This window comes from Stylophora pistillata, chromosome 3 (assembly GCF_964205215.1).
Source record: "Stylophora pistillata chromosome 3, jaStyPist1.2, whole genome shotgun sequence".
Taxonomy (NCBI): Eukaryota; Metazoa; Cnidaria; class Anthozoa; order Scleractinia; family Pocilloporidae; genus Stylophora; species Stylophora pistillata.
This window is the reverse complement of record NC_142521.1, coordinates 7,111,492-7,132,317: the sequence shown is the minus strand read 5'-3', so window position 1 is coordinate 7,132,317 and position 20,826 is coordinate 7,111,492. Positions and strand designations below refer to the sequence as shown.

General features: G+C 39.1%; 1 protein-coding gene across 4 annotated transcripts; it reads left to right on the top strand.

The window, feature by feature from the left end:
- Positions 1-9,434: 9,434 nt before the first annotated feature.
- Positions 9,435-20,685, top strand: LOC111334524 (uncharacterized). Of its 4 annotated transcripts, none has more exons than XR_015998294.1 (15): positions 9,435-9,806; positions 11,894-12,018; positions 12,300-12,365; positions 12,548-12,605; positions 13,359-13,436; positions 14,027-14,127; positions 14,835-14,931; positions 15,840-15,908; positions 17,072-17,161; positions 17,306-17,360; positions 17,849-17,967; positions 18,897-18,977; positions 19,427-19,473; positions 19,582-19,946; positions 20,325-20,685. XR_015998294.1 is itself a non-coding variant. In XM_088751652.1 (15 exons), exons 1-15 carry the CDS (start codon positions 9,723-9,725, stop codon positions 20,607-20,609), a joined length of 1,362 nt encoding a protein of 453 aa, XP_088607778.1. In that variant the 5' UTR covers positions 9,439-9,722; the 3' UTR covers positions 20,610-20,685. The 4 variants fall into 4 exon arrangements, 3 of the variants coding, with proteins under 3 accessions (XP_088607778.1, XP_088607777.1, XP_022796017.1); XM_088751652.1 differs by having other exon boundaries at positions 9,439-9,806; positions 17,075-17,161; positions 19,582-19,649; positions 20,383-20,685; XM_088751651.1 differs by having other exon boundaries at positions 9,439-9,806; positions 17,033-17,161; positions 19,582-19,649; positions 20,383-20,685.
- Positions 20,686-20,826: the final 141 nt, after the last annotated feature.

Sequence of the window (20,826 nt, the reverse complement as noted above, 5' to 3'; positions counted from 1 at the left end):
AAGTCTTTTCTCATGGATGAAAAACATAACTCAAAATTAGAAAGTAGTCCTTGGGTAAAGAAAAAGAAGAAAAAAAACAGGCCCAAAGAAGAGAGAAATGGCAGCATTTTGTCAAAAATTTAAACAGTCCTTGCTGAAAGCGACAAAGGCTCTTTGTTTGGCTTGGAGCCTTCGACTAATCTCCTCTCGCAGTCGTTCTTTGTCTCGGGATCCCTGTGTCTCCCTCCCCACAAACTGTAAGAGAATTCTCTTACAGTTGGAAACTCGGGGTTAAAGCCGGGAAATCGCTTAAATCGCAATGGATCGGGAAAATAACCACACAGAAAGTAAAAACAAGCAAAGTAGATACGGTAAGCTGTATTTTATATATAATTCTAGTGAGTATTTATCTACTTGAACCGTTTACCTGAAATCCCATACAAATCCTTTATATTCACGGCAATTTTAGAGGGTCCCCAATAGGTTTTTCGGGATCCGGGATTTGGCTTATTTGAAGGCCGGGATTCGAGATTTTGAAGGAAAAGGGGGGACGAGATTCGGGATTGTATTTATGACCGGGACACGGGATTTGGCGATTGTAACAGGCGGGAATCAGGAAATGTCGCTTTAAAGAAACCGAGATTCGGGAATTTCGGAGGCTAGCTCATCTTATTAACGTCGGAAATGGTCGGAAATAGTCGAACAAAGACCTAGGTGACATCCACGTTTTCCACGACCCTGTCACGCTGCTCTGTGACCCCTATGGTGATCTGTGGTCTAGTTTCGAGAACCTTGGACACCTTGGCCGTAATGAGAATCCAATTTGACAATGTCTTTGTGACCTTTGTTATTTGTTGACTGTGATGTTTCTAGTATCAAGCTTATACATATCCTGATCGGTGCGCGTGGGATATTCGACGCGGGGGAGACTAGCTAAGTTATCGTTTGCGTAGTTTAACGCGCCCTAGCGATGTCGGTTAACATCGACAATGATGCTGTCAATGTTATTAGCTGCGTAGCTTTTATGAGAAGGGGAAGAGCGGAAATTCGTCTCTTGTTTTGTTGCCTCTACTAATTTAGACTTTTGGAACTATTACATTGCATTGCGAATGAAGACAATGAATTGCGAGAACTTCGACCGTGAAAAATGACATGGCGAGTGTTATAATCACACGGGTAGCCCAAGCTCTGTCACAGGCTCTTTCACAGTGAATAATTAAAGAGTTTGTATAGTGGTTTAGTTGGACTTGTTTTTGAGCTCCCTTAAAGTTGGGCGAAATAATCAAAGAAATAAAGTCTTACCTTCATAGAGACTAGTCTGTGTTGTTCTCCTCGCGATTTGAGGCCGTTTGATGTGTTTTAGCTTGACGCCCTAAATTACAGTGCATAAAATACGGGAAGATCGGAAACTCTCTATGAAGGTAAGACTTTATTTCTTTGATTATTTCACACAACTTTGCATTTACGGAGCTCAAAAACAAGTCCAACTAAACCACTATACAAACTCTTTAATTATTCACTGTGAAAGAGCCTGTGACAGAGCTTGGGCCACCTGTGTTATAACTAACAACGACGAGGCCGACGATGATGTTAGTGGAATTCCGTCGTTGGATCGCGAGGCAACTTTTTTGCTTGGAACGGTTTCACGTTTCGGAAGAACTGTTCGCTTCAATAGCAGAATTATAGTTTAATTGCAGCCAATTGCTAAAGAAGCTCCTAGATGATAGCAATCATCAAACTGGAACATTTCGCATTAAATTTAGCCGTAGGTGACCAAAGCGTACAATAAGAGTTTGTATGGATTTAAATTCAAACTATCTCTGTTTTTTCCTTTGAAAGCTACAATAAAGAGACGCGTACTCTTTAATTCGCGTCAAAATCGGTCAAATGGCTAACAGAAGCGTTTCGGCGACATAAAGAGGACACCACTTAGAGAGGTTCGAACTTTATCGTCGCTTTTCAAAGGAAAACAGAAATAGTTTTCGTTCGAAATTGAAATCCATACAGGCTCTTATTTCCACCTCTTATAGTACGCTTTGGTTACCGGTGATTATGGCATTTTGGGCTGGAAGAACTGGGGTCGAAAAGAATATATGTTTCAGTATCTGTTGAAGACAACTGTACTCGATTTTATGGAATTTCCAGATGATCGTTGCCATGGCTGAAAATTGTGAATGAGCAAACTGTCTTCTGAGTTGCGATTGACGGTGACTTATCATATGTGTAGTGAACAGTGAAGATGCCGTGGTACGTCGTGATATGTACTCTTAAAGGGGAACTAAAGCCTAAAATTGGTATATTGTTTGCATTCATTTCTTGTTAGCTTTAGAGGAGTAAGGTAAAGTGTCGATATTCATTTTCGTTCACTTCTTGTTTTTTACAAGAAAATTCGATTTGAAGTTGCCTTTTTCCAGCTTTTAGAGGTGTAAGACCGTTGGCTCAAAATAGGTCAGCAGCGGTCGTTTATGACGTCAGTGGTGGGAACCAACTTAAGAAAAACTTGACTGTTACTATTTCATTTTCGTAGTTAATCCCCATTACAAGTCACGCAACTTCGATAACTCCATAACCAAACCAAATTTCTGTAGGAAGAGTACGGGTTTATTATCTTTCTTCCCCACCAGTGACGTAAGAGCGAGCTAAAATGACCGCTAACATCAATTTTCTGAGCCGCCGTACTACGAGGCCAAAATACCACTTTAAACTATTTTTCCGAGGCGAAGTTGGGCCCAAAGACTGAAAAAAAATCCTCGAACATTGCTATTTGAACTATAAGCTGCAATTTAAAAATGGTTCATTTTTAGGCTTCAGTTCCCCTTTGATGCTATTCATTGATCGCTATCATCTCCGAGAGACACTTTTTTCAGGGATCGAAGTGATCCGGAAGGCAGCTGTTATCGAACAAAAGAGGCAAAACAGAAAATAAGAAAAAAAAAAAACCAGCTATAAAAACCATGAAAATAACTCATTGACTGACGAAACTCGTTTAAAACCAGTCATGAAAAACAAATGAACTAGATCATCGTTTTAGTGCAGAGAGATACAGCTAATTCAACGTAATAGTCAGTGCTTGAGTCTGCTGTGAGGGAATCTGAAACGGAACTTCAAGGATCATTTTTGCTGAAGTAAGGAATTAAGAAAATATGACCGGGATCGGGATTAGCCCGTAGAAACCGTCGGGATCTCGGGATTGAGGGAAAATTCCGGTCGGGATGGCGGGATTGAAGAACCCTATTGGGGACCCTCATTTTAAATTACGCAATATGAAACCACATATATTAATGATTAACCTCTCACACTGAGCTTGGGCCGCCTGTGTTGTCACAAGCTGCTAGTCAGCTTTATGTTATTGTGATGGGCTGAAAGCTTTTAAAAGAGAACAGAACAGAACATGATAACAATAAATAGGAAATAATATAATCGTCCTAACTTTAAAAAAGAGATTCAATCTTGATAGAGCTGTTATATCCTAAACCATAAACCTTGAAAAGGGTAAAACTATTCAAGAGCTCAAAATGGAAAGAATAGATCATCCCATCTTTTATATCATTGTTAAGTCGCTACTTGAACTTCTAACTTTTGAATGAAAGAAGTTCTTGCTATAGAAACTTTCCCACTTGAAAAAAAGTGAAATCAACCCTAGTAATGTTGATTACTTGCATTGAAGTAATAAATGTCTCCATGTAAAGTAATTTGACCATGTTGATCAGCCTGTTTGCCACGAAGACTATCTTTCAGTTCATATTTGAAGATCTGAATATGTTCATTGCTCGCGTTTAAATTCAGATGTTCATCGAAACACGAGGAACTTTGGTATTTCATTTGCATCTATACAATAACGTTTGAGCAAGGTCCAACACCGTGGGCTGGGGGAGGGACATGAAATTTTCTATAAAGACACCACGGGCCTAGTCTCCTCTCGCAGCCGTTCTTTGTCTCGGGATTCCTTTGTCTCCCTCCCCACAAACGGCTGCTCGTGTTGACCAAACATTCCATCCCAGCCGATTGACCAATCAGAGTGCCGCCTTTCGAAATCTGGAAGGCTCATAACATATTCACCTCGCCAGTGCGTGGGAACATGCGGCTGTTTCTCAGCGATTATCGGACTGACGGGTCGAGTAGGTAGCAGTATTAGCTGATGCACCAGAACGTTGAGGCTTACAAGGCAGAGATATTAGCCGTTCAACTGTAGGACTTGCAGGCAACGTATCAAACTTTGCCTATTGTCTTGGTTAGGATTTTTTAAGACAATGAAGCTTTTGTTATCTGTCTTTTGGGATTTTTCTGTTCGGTGACGCGAACTTAGACTCGGGTTAACTTCGCTCTAGTTCGCAAACTTTTAATGATGACATTTTGGTTCCCCACGGGAGCCTACTAGGGAAAACACAGAAAGATTAGCAGGGGGTGAGTTAGTAATGTCAGTACGTCGACATGACGCGCCTGTCTGAAGGACGCGACATGATTCACGAAGGTTGATTCACACTATGGGATTCAAGTTGCAATCATGGTGTAAGCTTGTCGCATGCGATAGAGTCCTCACGTGTAATGCTCCTCTCCAGTACACAGTAAATAAATAAATATAAAAGTTTGCGACGTATTTTATCAGTAAAAGTGATTCATTCCAGTCATGTTATTGCGAGTAAGCGTTGTCGGAAAGCTGAGAGCGATTAAACTTGTTTTGTTTTAAACTTGTTTTTGTTTTGCCCACGCGAAGCCGTTTTAGAATAAACAGAGAGCAGGCAAAAAAAAACTGGTCGTCCTGGAAATTACCTCTTTAAGAAAAGAAAGGAAAGCAAACTGCGTGCGTTCTTTTTTCAACCACTGACGCAAGGAATGTAAAATAAACGCGCGCAAAGCGACAGACCACAATGTGAAAAAACAATGTGCTCATCAAGTTCAAAAAAATACTTCTACCTACAAATTAGGAAAACCACTAAATCACAAAGAATTAGCTTTTAGCCTTACACTTTGCAATGCTAAAGGGCGTCTTTAAAATGAGAGTGTAACTAACTATTGCATTTTAGGCTTTGAAAGAGGGCAGGCAAAAAAAACTGATCCTGGAAATTACCTCTTCATGAAAAGAAGAGAAAGAAAACTGCGTGCGTGTCTTTTTTCAACTACTGACGCAAGGATTGAAAAAGAAACAACGCTGTTGTTGTCAAGCCTCAGGAACAAAGAAAGTGTGATTTCACACCTTCTTACGTTTGAGTGATATCGCTTTTCGGACAGGGCCCGAAAAGCGACATTGACGCAAGGATTGAAAAACAATGTGCTCATCAAGTGCAAAAAAATACTTCTACCCACAAATTATATACAAAGTGGTAAACGTGTGCGAGAAACCAATTGTGGGAGGACATTTCACAGCGGTTATTTATGAGCGCGCGCGAAAAAAACCTTCATTTCAAGAATTCCTGCCAGCATGGATCGAAAGCGTGAAATCCTAGATTACATCTGCGATGAACGCCTCGATTTATTGGAGGAACTAAAAGGAAAGAAAATCAAACTGCAAGAGACAGTTGCATGTTTACCAGAAAAACAAGATTTGTCTTCTGTAATGGAGAATTATCGTTCTGTGGTTGAAAGTGTCGAGAACATGCTGAGAGGACTTAAAGTGCACCTACACTCAAAAAATTTTTTTCGCTTAACGAAGTAAGCTTATTTTTTTGAGTATTTCTGCGCAAAATTTTTTTTATTTGCTCAAATCTTCAATTTTCTATGCCCAGTCAAAATACGGAAAATCGGCCGCCATCTTGCCCCACGACCGAGTTTAAAGAAGAATGGCTCTAGCGGGTAATGTGACGTCAAATCGAGAACACGAAAGTCTGCATCTCACACATTTTCACTTGTTTGGGAAGATTGTCGTCGATATCGTCCGAAATATGCCGACTAGGTGTGTTGTATGAAGATTGTATGGAGCGCGATACCCTCTTGCAAATTTCGCACGTTGCTACATCCTTCTACAACACACTTAGTCGGCATATTTTCGGACAATTATCGACTACAACCTTCCCAAACAAGTGAAAATGTGTGAAAAGCAGACTTTCGTGTTCTCGATTTGACGTCACATTACCCACTAGAGCCATTCCTCTTTAAACTCGGTCGTGGGGCAAGATGGCGGCCGATTTTCCGTATTTTGACTGGGCATTGAAAATTGAAGATTTGAGCAAATAAAAAAATTTTTGCGCAGAAATACTCAAAAAAATAAGCTTACTTCGTTAAGCGAAAAAAATTTTTTGGGTGTAGGTGCACTTTAATGAATTGGAGGAGAAAGTGAAATCGACACTTCTGTAACTGCACTATGAGCAACCAATCAAATAACGGCTCTTTTAGGAGCCACCAAACACAGTAAAGTCGTGACCAACTGAACAAGATTGACATCTTATTTTTGAAATTTCATTTAAGTTTTGACTGGCGAATTTGATCAGTAAATCTCATGCTGGAAACAGCCGTAATTTCAAGAACTTCTTATCTCTAACGGGAATGTTTTGAAAAAATTTAGCAAGCTTTGATTTTTTTTAAGAGCTATCTAAGAAGGTAAAAGGAATCAGAAAGGCACTGTCAAAAGACGAAACGAGAAGTATATATAAGGAAAGAAAACTACAAGAATTCCTAATCATCTTTCCTAATCATCTGCCGGCCCGAACTATCGACACTAAACAAACGTAATGAACTCGTGTCTTCATGCCGCCACAGAAGCAAAGCCCTCCTACGCAACAACTAAACTGTGAATTTCGCGCTGCATAAATTAGACTAGTTAGATCATGCAAATTATATTGTATATAAGCAATGGTAAAGTTTATTCTCATTAAATCCCCTGATGAGTGGGCGACCACGAAACAGGCTTGTAGGGATGAACTTGTAGTTTACTTGTCTTTTTCCTCCCACGATATATACTTCGCTCTACTTCTATGTATTGAGCACTATTCTACGAAAATCAAGTCACACTTTATATATATATGTATATATATATATAAATCCCCTGATGAGTGGGCGACCACGAAACAGGCTTGTAGGGATGAACTTGTAGTTTACTTGTCTTTTTCCTCCCACGATATCTACTTCGCTCTACTTCTATGTATTGAGCACTGTCCTACGAAAATCAAGTCACACTTTATATATATATATATATAAAGTAGAACTCAAATAAATGTCGAAAGCTTCCAAGTTCACACCCAGTGCTAAACTTATGACGCTCGCTACATCAGCAGATCTTCCGAAGATTCTAACTCTTTCTTTAGTCGAAACTGTTGACGTACACAGGAAACATCCAGATAAATTACTGCAAGTTACTTTCTTCGGGGTATCAGCCATAAAAATTGATAAATGACATATTTAGCTCTACAAACATGAAATTCGGCGAAGTTTTGAGAGATGTTCCCTGCTCAACGCTCATTGGTTGAAGGAAACAAAGGGAATGGAATGTTTGGTTAACACGAGCAGCCGTTTGTGGGGAGGGAGACACAGGGATCCCGAGACAAAGAACGGCTGCGAGAGGAGACTACCACGGGCCGGAAACGATTAAGTTACACTTTGGACGCGTAGAGTAGACTTTTCACCAGAATGACGCATAATGTTTGGGAAAAAAGCTGTCTCGTTAGTCTGAGCTTGTTCAAGGTGAAGAAAAGTCAAAAAGTTTTAAAAACATTTTATCATCATTGGTGAAGCGGCACCAGGGAGTAGTGAATAGTGAGAACGTAAATTAGACCTTTGCATCGCCATGGTGAGTCTGATCCCCGGTGTAATAGCCACAGCTGACGTCATGAGTCACGTACCACCAAACTTCAAATAAATATAACTCAGCTGAGTCACGGTAATTGTGTAGTTAAAGTTCTCGGTAGTTCTCTGGTCCTTATGGTTCTTATACTATCGGACTTCGCATAATATAACTCTTAGTAACGGTAATTGTGTAGTTCTCTGTACTTCTCTGGTTCTCGTGGTTCTCGTGGTTCTCTTGGTTCTCGGGTTCTCTCGGTTCTCTTGGTTCTTGTGGTTCTCGTAGTTCTCTGGTTCATCTGGTTCTCGTGGTTCTCGTGGTTCTCGTGGTTCTCGTGGTTCTCGTGGTTCTCGTGGTTCTCTTGGTTCTCGTGGTTCTCTTGGTTCTTGTGGTTCTCGTAGTTCTCTGGTTCATCTGGTTCTCGTGGTTCTCGTGGTTCTCGTGGTTCTCGTGGTTCTCGTGGTTTCTCCCCTCCCCCCAGGTTGTGCCTAAATCCCACCGGTTAGAGGATTAAGGATTAAGGATTTATATGAATATTGATTGAGAAGATGGTAAATAGTTTTAATTATCTGTTTATAATGTTTTGGTTTTGGTTTCTAGGAATTTTTATATAGGGTTGACCTCCAGATATCCCCTTTTGAGAGATATTGATTTTCTTCTCTTGAATAAAGTATTTTATTACACTACTCTGGAAGTCAGAGGGCCAATAACTAAAATCAACCAATCAAAATGCTCTATTGCCGGTCAATATTCTCTCAGTATTGGACCGGGCACTGTCCCGAATGGTCCCGAATGATACCGCACTTGTGTCCCTTTGAACTTCAGTCGTGTAATAAATCTCTTATTAACCAAGCTTGCTCGGGACCGTACTGGGAGAATATCGGCCCTCGGTCTTTTTTGTACGGACCTCGCTGCGCTCGGTCCGTACTGTCAAGACCTCGGGCTGATATTCTCCCAGTACGGCCCTCGCGCTTGGTTGATAAGATATATGTATGTATGAATATGTATGCATTTATATTTGAAGTTTGATAATACGCGACTCGTGACGTCAACTGTGGCTAGTACACCGGGGATCAGCCCATGATGACGCACAAAGTTTGGGAAACAGCTGTTAATGGCAAATGGTCCAGGGCTTTGAAATACTGAACAGTAAATTACAATTTCACACCAAATCCGGTGAAACATTCTTTCCATGACAGAAGTAGCAAAAAACATATTTTTGGACCTAAGTGTTTAGCAGGCGACTCTCTCCTTGTATTTCTCTTCTCCCTTGCGTTGGTGTTCTCTAGAAACAAAGTAGATCCGTGGCATGCCCTTTGCATTGGAAACTGTGATCAATGTCGATGGCGGACTGTAAGGGGTCCTCACACATATTTTACATCATCACAAAGGCAATCACTTAATAGGTCGGATTTTAGCAACCCGGGTTCAATCGATTCAGAGGAAGACCCTATAGCAGTCAAAGGTTCCCGAGAGTTACCATGGAAACAGAAGCTTAGCCGTTTGTTGTGCCTCGTCCTTTTTGCCAGGTAACTGATAATGAGACATCTAGTGACCCGGAATAAAAATTTCATACGCAAAACGTCTGACTAGTCAATTTTTTTTATCTAAAATAAACACTTCTTTTCTCATTTCACCTTTATGACGTTCATGCTTTTGTTTAGTGGAACCGCTGTACAGACAGTACAAAGGTGAGAACAAAGGATAAATATTTGATTCTCATTACCCTTTGAAGTGGTTCGACTTGGGCCACCAATCACCACAGGCTCGTGTTAAGATATCTCGGTGAAGCGAGCGGTATCAGCTGTGAAGGACAGCTGAGAAGAGTCACTCCTACCCAAACAAATCAGCGAAACTTTGATTGGACTTATCAAAATAATATATTCAATACGTGTGTCATTAGTCAATCAAATTTCGCAAGTGATTCGAAAATTTACAAGTAACGGTAGACTGCTCTACTCTTTTTATTATACAGTCGATCGATCGATCGGCGGACTTATTTTGCTCTGTTCAACATTCTTGCGGAAATATGTCGAGAAAGAGGCAGTTTACCTGGCAAGAGCTTGCCAGTTTGAATCTGGAACATAATGCACACATCGCAATTAACGGGAAGGTAAGAAAGGAATCGACGTCTTTATTATCTAACTTCGCTAAAACTTCAATTACGTGCATGCAATATCTCACGTTTAACGAAGGAAGCTGCATGATTGTTTGCTGTTGCAGTATAACCCAAAATAAGATTTATTCGGAAATCATTTAGATTTGATAGGAGAGAATGCAAATATTGTGATCGGATGTTTGCAAAGTTCTCTTAAAAGCAGTGTCCAACGAGTTCACCTTCACATCTGAATATTTAACTCCCTCTATGGTTGATTGAATTCAAAGCTTATATGCGTATGAATCAGGGGCTCCATTAAAAGCGGCCGTCGGTAGTCAATGGTGGAATATAAGCCCTCTTGCTGCTGTCGCCTCGTTCGGGTTTCCTAACAGTTCAATCAATAACAGCTTATTGTGAATATACACTTAGCTACAATAAAGGCGAACCTTCACAGACAGAACGGGATCGGTATCTGCGAAAGCACGCTAGCTAATTTACAGGGGTATTCCACAAAACACAATAAAACTAAAGTTAAAAGTTGAACATGGAATACGCTATAGTTATAATTATAATAATAAATTCCTAATAAATATATCTTGTATCGAAATAAATACTGAATTCAATAAATAAGCGAGAAAATTATAAAAATTGCACTAAGCCGACTTGTCTAATGGATCTCATCTTAAAAGACTTAAAATTGGTTATATTTCTAAACCTGTTCGGAAGTGAATTCCAGAGTTTCGGACCAATATAACGGACTGAGTTCAAGCCATATGTAGTAGACTTTGGCTTGGGTAGCGAGAGAATATAGTCACCTCTTAAATTATAGTTAACGTCCTTCCTATGAACTATCAGGTCTTGTATACTTTTGGGCGCTAAAGAATTGTGAACGGCGTTAAAAATAGACAATATAAGTTTAATTAATCTTTGTTGTTTTAAAGATGAGAGGCCTAATGCGTTAAGAAGTTATGGATAGCTCGTGTACTTATCCCTGAAAACAAACCTGATCGCGCGCTCGTTTAACCTTTCCAATTTATCTGCGGCACTTTTGTTATAGAAATTCCAGGTTTCACTGCAATAACTTGAAGTGAGGAAGGATAATTGCTAAATATAGGTCGAGCCTTGTTTCGAAGGGAAGCATTTTCTTCATTCTTTTAAGAACAGCTATTTGCTGTGAAACTTTCCTACATATTTTAGCAACATGATTATCAAACTTCAATTTGTTATCTATCGTTATACCTAACATCTCAAATTCTTTGGTCACTGGGATGCTGGAATTTTCACACTTGAAATCAAGTGGGGCATCAGAATTTCCCATCACAATGGCTTGATACTTAGAATTGTTCCTTTTCAGACCATTATCATTATACCATTTATCGACAAGCTCCAGATCAGAGTTTATAGCACTCTCAACTTCTCTGTAGTCATTATGAGCAAAGAAAATTTGCGTGTCATCTGCGTAGCTAGAGAGTTTGCATCTTTTCACGATGATATGTGTTACTTTCTTTGTTGGACCCAAACTTCCGTTGAAGAAACAGACAAGCTTTGCCCATGCATCTGTCTTAATCTAAAAATAATCAAAGCTGCTTTGGGTTTCTAAATTGCAAAATTGATTTTTTCCGTGCGAAAATCGTTTCATCGATCACTGAGTCTCATTTTTAACAGCGCTGAACATCAAAAATGGCACAAATTACCTCGCTTGGCCAGCAAAGCCAAGTTTCAAATCTGAAATTATGCTTTGGATTTTACGAGGTTACTAGCCTAATTTTCTACGGTGAAGCCAGTGAGTAGTATCACGATCCTACTTTCATCCCGTAACGCCTAATCACGATGGTCTTTTAATAAAGATGAGCGCATAGAAAAACACTCAAAGGACTTATTGGAAAGCCTTATGGCTATCGTCAGAGTAGTCTTTAAAGAGATGCTACATGATAACTCAAAAAGCTTCCATGAAACAGTTCGTTCTTCACTATATTTTGGGGTCCGACTACACTAAAGAGTTAAAATTTTGGCTAGAAGGGCAGAATGTACAGTACACATTTAAATCATGCACATTATAGGTTTTAGTGGATTTAATTATCGTTTCTTATCTTCTTCCTAAGGTTTATGATGTGAGTAAATTCCTTTCTCGTCACCCTGGGGGTAAAGATGTCCTGTCTATGGCAGCAGGGAAGGATGTTACCATCGTTTTTCAGTCGTATCATGCCTTCAGCGACGTTCCACCTAAGTAAGCTGCAATGTTTCAATAAAAATAAATACATCAGAGGTACCGTAAGTCAAACTTTCTTTAAATAGATGCAGCTGAAATCTAAGAGTTTCTTGCTTCAGGAAACATTTTGTTACAAAGTAACGAAGCTTGTTGTTGTTTCGAATAAAAGTTAATCGACCTGGGCGCGGTTTTTACGTCAGGGAATCACTTGCATCGTGACGCAAGTTTCTCTTTATCTAACAATCTAATATAGGGCTGCTATTGACGGACATCTTATAATGATCTGTTTTTTTCCCCAGAATGCTAGAGAAGTTTTATGTCGGTGATTTACTTTCCACGCAGCATCCTACTTTCCCAGAACCTGGGTAAGTTAAAGATTATACCGCAATCGGATGAATGATAATATGTACTTCTAAGAAAAGAAAGAGCAAACAAAACAGCACAAAACTTAATGATGATAAATTTTTAAACTTTACGAGGAAGGGAGGTATCCGTTATGCCAGCGGCTACAAATTTCCTCTGTCTTTTTTTTTTTTTTTTTTGACAGGGCTTTTTACAACACAGTGAGAGAAAGGGTACGGAAACATTTCGAGGACACAAAACAGGTAGCGATGCCGTTGTGAAAAATTTATATTAAAGAAGATGACGTAGATCTAGAAATTGTCTAAGATAAGATTTGTGCTGTCCAATCAAGATATTCTTTTCCTCTAAAACCATCGCACTTAGCGGCAACCCTCTGACAGTCCTTTTTCAGAGGTACTTTAGAGGTAATTTGGATATATCAACAAAGTTGAAATGGTAAATTGGCCACCGTAACGATTACAAAAGCTGACGTTTCGAGCGTTAGCCCTTCGTCGGAGCGAATAGAGGAATTGTGGGTTGTGTGTACTTTTAAAGGCAGAAAATGGAGCTACGTTATTGGTGAGGTACCTTGAAGCCTTTTTTGGCCTGATGTATTTAATCCAGCACTCCAACCAAGGAGATTGCTGTCCAATCACGATATTCTTTTCCTCTTAAACCATTGCACTTTGCAACCCTCTGACAGCCTTCTGACAGTCCTTTTTCAGAGGTACTTTAAAGATACCTTGAAGCCTTTTTTGGCCTGGTGTATTTAATCCAGCATCTCAACCAAGGATATTAATCTTGTAAAAAATATGAACCGCTGGGGATTTAATTAATCTGTGGAAAAGTTATGTAGGAAGGTGAGCTAACTTCTTAAACCCTTCCAAGATCATCCATCTCATTTTAACTACGACATCCCACAGTCGGGAATTTCAGAATAGTGGAAAGTAGCCTTGATTTCAAAGAGTTGTTTATAGAGTTTTCGAATAACTTTGGTTTCCAACCATTTGTAATAGGATCCGAAGAACTCGGGATGGATGTGGTTGAGGTACTTTGTCATCACAGCGATGACGATTATTCTGTGGTTTGCTCAGGTAACGGTTTTTATACGTGTTTATAACATAGCCAAAGTAAAGCGCGCGCTCTGATTGGTCAATTTAGCGTTCCCAATTTGCCCATGGGTGTACGCTGCTGACGTGAGCAAATGCAAAGACTATTTTTCCGCGCGCGCTTGTTTTTTCTGGTCGCGTAAGATTTGTTAAATAAAAGGGAACTCTTTAGCTACAATGTATCAATGTTATGTTATTAAACAAATGGTAAACACCACAGCGTACACTATTGAGTATGGATGCACTTGTGAGGTGTGCTAAGCACTCAAGAAGCTAGAGTCGCTCTCGGCTGTCGCCTCGCGCGACTCTTACGCTTCTTTCGTGTTTAGCAACCTCCCGCGTGCATCCATAACTCAATAGTGTACGCTGTGGTGTTTACCATTTGTTAAATAGAGGGATAAAGACATGGGACATATGGCTAAAGTTTGAGAGAATTGACGCAACTAAATCCTCAATTTGGATGGAATTGTCATCAATAATGACTAAATTTTATTGGTCTTTGATTGTTCTTGAACTGTTATGTTCTTACCAAAAGAGACAGAGTTTATTAAATTTTTTTTATTTTTTATTTATAGATATTCTTGTCCGCACAAAATTTCTTCTTGGCTTGTGTCGCGGGATTTTTGCATGGATGGTTCACTGCCTTATTGTGCATGTTAAATGTTCACGATGCCAGGTAAATGAAATCATGTATTTTTATCGTTGTAACCGATAGAAAAGACTCACTTTCAAGCAGTCCCATAAAAACCAAATGAAAAGAACAAGGGAGAGACTTACTATCGACTATGATAGGCCATCACTGAATACAAAATAAGTTCATTCACCACGGAACCAACTCATAATAAAGCAGTAACCGCTATTTTCTCCAGATGTATTTTGAAGCCAAGCTAAACCAAAATAGCTCTCCATCGTTTTCTCAAAGTAGAGTTTCTCTGCTGGAAACAGCAATTACGACCATTTGGTGACGGGTTACTTATCAAGTGATCATTTATAAATTACTTTGGGACGCTCTGGAAGATAAAAAGTAAAAATTCTGATAGGGATACTTTAGTTTTTACTCTATCTCATGCAATATTCTAAACGGTTCTTAGCCTTGCAATATAAAGTTTTAATCATATTGTTGGACTGAGAATTTTATAAAAAATTGCGAAACTTCTTGTTCACATTTACTCTCCATGACGTAACAAATTTCAGCAAATATATATTTTTCAAGAATTCTAGAACTGTTTACTAAATGCTTGGCAAACGTACATGAAACAGTTTAGCTCAGTTCACTGAGTTACAAGCTGGTTTGAATGTGGGCCTAGACAAAGCGGAACATTTAAGTATATCGACGCCCGCTCTTGAAATTAAATGGAAATTTGTTTTCTTGTTATGTTTCAGTCATTTTTCTGTGACAAGTAATCCTTTTGTATGGAGACTAGTTGGCCATATGCATGACTATATAAATGGAGCGTCATACTTCGTTTGGGTACATCAGGTTGGTAATAAAAATCTAAGGGTTAGCTCAAAGTTTGAGCTAAACCTTAAAATTCTTATCAAGCTAGAGTTGTCCGGGTTGTGAGCTGTTGTTGCCACCTTTATTTAGTGCGACACCACCCTTAAAATCACAGAGGTCCCTTTGGTCATTTGCTAAAAGTAGGTTACAATAAGAGTTCACCTAAAATCGTTGAACTCTTGACTGGGACTGTGAATATTCTGTAAAAAATAAAAAACACCTATTCTAGGGCAGTTTGAGTTTTGTTTGAGACATGCAGGGTTTTAGGCATGTTTCAAAACATGATACCTCAGGCCTGCGCAGCCACAGTTCGAGTACAGCATTGTTCAAGACCTGGGCTAAACAATGTTCCAGACATGTTTCCAGACTTGTTAAGACTTTTTCATAACTGGTTCGAGCCAAAGTTACAAAAAGAGTTCCAAAATTGGATTTCAGACTGTTGTTTCTAAGCAAGGTACCAGACGTGGTTTTTAAAAAGGTTCTAAGGGTTACGCCTAGGAAGGCGTTTACACACAATCCCAAAACTTGGCTCCAGATGTGGGCTTGAAGCGTGGTTTCGTTGGTTCCGCCCATGCCTCAAAACATGCTTCCATACACGCAGTCCAAGAAATCATAGTAGGCATGCTTTTAATTACACATGGCTTGAGGCATCGTACTACCCTAATTCTAGAAATTAAATTTCGGCCTCAATACATTTGTGTCTTCGCTTTCTTTTTTATTTTGTTAGCCCCCCCCACCCCCCCACCGCCCCACCGCCCCACCGCCCCACCCACCGAGCTGTGCTATGCGATCTCGCGCATTTCGATCAAAATAAGACAGTTAACTTTTCACAAAAAGTATTCTTTATTACATTTATTATCATTATAATGATATTAATTTCTCTACCTCAGCATATATTTGGTCATCATCCCTTCACCAACATCGATGGGGTCGATCCGGACATCAGCACTGCAAAAAAAGTAAGTATTTATTATTAACACTATCATGTGCTTTGTTTACTTTGAGGTTTATTTTTAGGGTCCTGATTTATGGTACTTCTAGTTTTATACGTTCACAGAAAGGAAGGAAGAGTAATTTGATCATTTAGATTTTCATAAAGAAAATTTTATTTCTTCGCCATTTGAAGAAAAGGATATTTGGTTGAACTGTCGGAAGGGATAAGAGTTACAGGGTTCGACTTCAAAAGGAAACCGGTCTCAGATAAATAATAATAATAAATAAATAATAATTTAGCAATGGACATCCACTGGATCGCTCTTCCTGTCCACTGTTTCCAGATCGAATTGGAATTTAGAATGTTGGTTTTTTCAGATTAACATTATGGTGCGTTTCGAGAAAACGCGAGTTCGAAGATGGAGTTTCTCTGTACTTGTGACAGGTCACACAAGCGCACGTGGCCCACGACATTGTTGTAGTTGCTTGTGACGCCGGATTCATGTATGGTTTTCAATAACAACCAATCACGAGGACGACAAATTTTTGTTATTTTAAAGTCTACAGGTTGAGAAATTTGGTTTGAAAAGCGACGTTAATTACCTTCAATAACTCAATCGGTGTGAGTTGAGTTAGGAGTAGCTACCGCAATGAGCTTGCGCTTTCAAATTCCAAGATGGACTGGAAACTTTTGTTACGTTATAAACATAGATAAAGGATATAGTATACAAAGCAAGACTGTTTTAAAACACGAATTTAAGGCTATGATAGCGATGCCCCTTCCGACAGTCCAACCAAATATCCTTTTCTTGAAATGGCGAAGAAATCGAATTTTACGTATGATGTACGATCCTCGCAGTAGATAGCGCTATTTATGCAATAGCGAAAATCAGACCTGAAAAAAATCAGGCCTGTACGGGACTCGAACCACTGACCTCTGCGATACTAGATACAGAGGTCAGTGGTTCGAGTCCCGTACAGGCCTGATTTTTTTCAGGTCTGATTTTCGCTATTGCATAAGTAGCGCCATCTACTGCGAGGATCGTACATCATACGTATCTAATACCGCAGTTCAAAATATATGAACTTCATATATTCATTGCATCTCAAATCGAATTTTCTTTATGAAAATTTAAATGATCAAAATAAGCCTTCCATCATTAAACAAATGTTTTCCAATTCTCAACAGAAGCCAGATATGAGACGAATCAAGTGGAGCCAGAATTGGTTACCTCGGTACTTTAACCAGCATGTATATATGCCTTTAGTATATTGCTTGGTAAGTTAATGCATTGTGTTTCAGAGAGCTAGCCTCTTCTCTCTATACTTCGTGAAAGTAATTCACCTACGCTCACGTTTCTTGAGTTAACCGAGTGTTTTTTGATTAACACTATGCTTGCATGGACTTCTTTGTTTACAACAGCTGGGCTTCAAGACTTATCTTCAGGATTTCACTACATTTATATTCCTGAAAAACAGTGAGTTCAGAACTTTGTTTAACGAACTTTTTTTTTTAATATTTAATCTTGAATATGACATATTACAAAGAATTGTGTTACTTTTCAAAAAAAAAAAGCCTTGGATGAAATTTGGAGACGAAATAACCTTATTTAAGTTGAAGGTATACTGGGAAGCGACTTAAATGGTTTGCTAGCTAGGATCAAAAGTGAAAAGACAACAAACAAACAATCGGCCATGTTTGTACAAAAGAGATACGTGGGGGAGGTACAAGGGGGCTACTACAACCCTCATCCTTCACTTAAATTCAAGGTAGTGGTACTTTTTTAGTCGATCCTAACGCGTTTAACTGTAACTACATGGGTCTTTTTTTTTTCCATAAACTGAAACAGACAACTCGTACTGATATATGTTAAAGCAACAACTCCTGTTAGCTATCTTAGATTAAATGTACCAACGTTGACGACTTTACAACTTACTTATTTATTGTTCTGTTCAATTTTCTCAGGTACCATGAGGCTCAATCCACCCTCAAAATCGCATGTAATTGTGTTTTTTAGTGGAAAACTTTTCTTTTTCATGCAGAAAGTGATTCTTCCCTGGATGTTGCTATCATTTTGGAAAATGGTAAGCTTCTGTTTGTCTGTCAATCTTACTATAATAAACATATCGGGAGGTCTCGTCACAAGCTGAAGCTCCTTTTTTCGAGTGAAGAGCATCGCGGAAAAACGGTGATGGTACAATCTTTGAATAGGTCATAGATTGCAATTAGCCCAGAATTGTGCGGCACGGCTGATCTTATGTGGTCGCAAGCATGATCACGTTACTCCTTTACTGAGGTAACTGCACTGGCTCCCCGCGGAGCAGAGGATTATTTTTAAAATCTTATTTTTTACTTTTAAAGCTTTAAACAATTTATGCCCTAGTTATATTAGTGACTTGTTAGAAACTTATAAGCCTACTAGGTATTTGCGATCATCGAGTAAGAACTTGTTAGTGATTCCTCGCTCCAAGTTGAAATCTTATGGCGATCGCGCCTTTTCTGTCTCTGCACCTAATCTGTGGAATGACATTCCTGAAACCATAAATGTAGTATAGATCTTAACACTTTTAAGCGTAATCTTAAAACTTATCTTTTTTAAGCGTTATTTTAATGAATGATTATGTTTGATTATTTTACTTTTTACCTTGATTGTGAAGCGCCTTAGAGCTTTAGATAGGGCGCTATATAAATTGTCATTTATTTATTATTATTTCTTGAATCCGATCAAGAATCTAGGATTTAAAGCCATTGATTTCAACATACAATTAAGGAAACAATCTTTGATTAAGGGAAATAAAAGCGAATTTCAGTTTGTGAAATTATTCCCACATGTTCTACATTGTATACTCGAAAGTTCTCTGATTGAGTGTCCTCTTGTTGCTGGGTAAACTTGCACAATGTTGGCGGGGAATAAATCTTGACTAGGCATATGCATGGTTGTTGAACTTCGTCATCAAAACTGTGCAATCATCCCATTCCATGCAAATTTTAATTATTCTTTTTTAAATATTAGGTAGCTCTCTTGTTTCTCGCTGAGATAGCAGCAGGTTATTGGTTGGCTCTTACATTTCAGGCATCTCATGTTGTAAGCGAGGTATGATTGTTTGGACGTGCTCTACAGATTAAAGTTATACTGATATGAAACGAAACGTATGGCTTATTGTAATCAAGAAGGCATTTTTTTTGTTCCCGATTGTCTGAGCGTGTAATAATGATTTTTTTCCGCTTCAATAACAATGGGTTTGGAGTTAGAAAGTTAATTTTAATGTAATTATATCGTCAAACCACAAGAGGATGTCGGCAAATGGCATACTGTGAAATTCATCGCCACCTCGCGTCACATCACTAAAGACACAGGCAACCTTCGCCTGAAACTGAGTAAATATTGCAGTTACCTACAAATCTTTGACATTAAAACAATTTGAGAAGAATTTTCTTGTCTTAAATCACCTCGTAATTTACAACTACATCTGATTAAATTTGATATAACGTATGCGAGTGCACATAAATATTACCCATTTCCCTTTTTTCTTGTATTTCTAGGTCGAATGGCCGCTGCCCGATGAAAAAGGAGTAATGAAAAGGGATTGGTAGGTAACCCCTCTCTTAACCTGTTATCAAAGAGCTGAATCATATTTCAACAATTTCATTTCTGACTGTAAATAACACTTACCAGGAACAAATCGTTGTACTTTTAGGGCAGAGCTTCAGATCGAGTCAACACTGGACTATGCAACAGACAATTGGTTCTGGAATGTTTTTACAGGTGACGTATAAGAGGCTTGGTTACGGTTTGTCTGCTTGAGTGTTTGTCATCTCATATGACTGGCAATTCTATTTTATTGTAATTTTTTTCCTATGTATTGTTTTGTTTCGTCTCTGAAACCTCTCGTGTTTGTGAGATGAACAAAAATGTAAAATCCGAGTTTTAAGTTAGGCCAGATGGAGAGAGCTAAATGATATCTCTGAGCTCTGCCTGAAAAACACGTTCTAGAGTCTTTTATTGGTTCCTTTCGTCATTTGTGTCATTCAATGCCGTCCATACAATGTAGGACAGAGTCATGTGGGCGTCATTTGTGTCATTCAATGCCGTCCATACAATATAAGACAGAGTCATGTGGGCGTCATTTGTGTCATTCAATGCCGTCCATACAATATAGGACAGAGTCATGTGGGCGTCATTTGTGTCATTCAATGCCGTCCATACAATATAGGACAGAGTCATGTGGGCGTCATTTGTGTCATTCAATGCCGTCCATACAACATGAGACAGAGTTATGTGGGCGTCATTTGTGTCATTCAATGCCGTCCATACAATGTAGGACAGAGTCATGTGGGCGTCATTTGTGTCATTCAATGCCGTCCATACAATATAAGACAGAGTCATGTGGGCGTCATTTGTGTCATTCAATGCCGTCCATACAATGTAGGACAGAGTCAGGTGGGAGCCTGAGCGTGTACACTTAAGGTAGCCAATCATCCTTTCCCTTATTTTGCAGGAGCTCTCAATCATCAGACAGCCCACCATCTCTTCCCTGGCATGAGTCAGTTTTACTATCCCCAGATTACTCCCATCGTCCGTGAGACGTGTAAGGAGTTTGGTGTGAGATACAATTACAAGGAGGGCTTCCTTCAGGCGCTTGGTGCTCATATTTCACATCTGAAAGCACTTGGACAAGCGAAGGAAAAACCAGTTGTTACCAGGCCTGATGAAAAAACGGGGTGAAGAATGAATGTGGGTTGTTGAGGACGAAGTGAGCCTGAGAATGAAGTTTCCAAGTATTATAATTTTTTATTATTAATCTGTATAATCAAAATTTTTTCCTTTCGATTTGACAATGTTTAGCAAGGCAATTTAGTTTTAAAGTAGTTCTCAATAGTGTCGAACGTGATCCGAGATTCTATTGGTTTGCTTTAGTTTGCGCTGCAATTGGTCCAGAAAA

Coding starts and splice junctions, on each gene's coding strand:
- LOC111334524 (XM_088751651.1), top strand. CDS start 9,723: ATGTCGAGAAAGAGGCAGTTTACCTGGCAAGAGCTTGCCAGTTTGAAT. Junction 15,909..17,032: donor ACATCAGCACTGCAAAAAAA/GTAAGTATTTAT, acceptor GATCAAAATAAG/CCTTCCATCATTAAACAAAT. Junction 17,162..17,305: donor TGCCTTTAGTATATTGCTTG/GTAAGTTAATGC, acceptor TGTTTACAACAG/CTGGGCTTCAAGACTTATCT.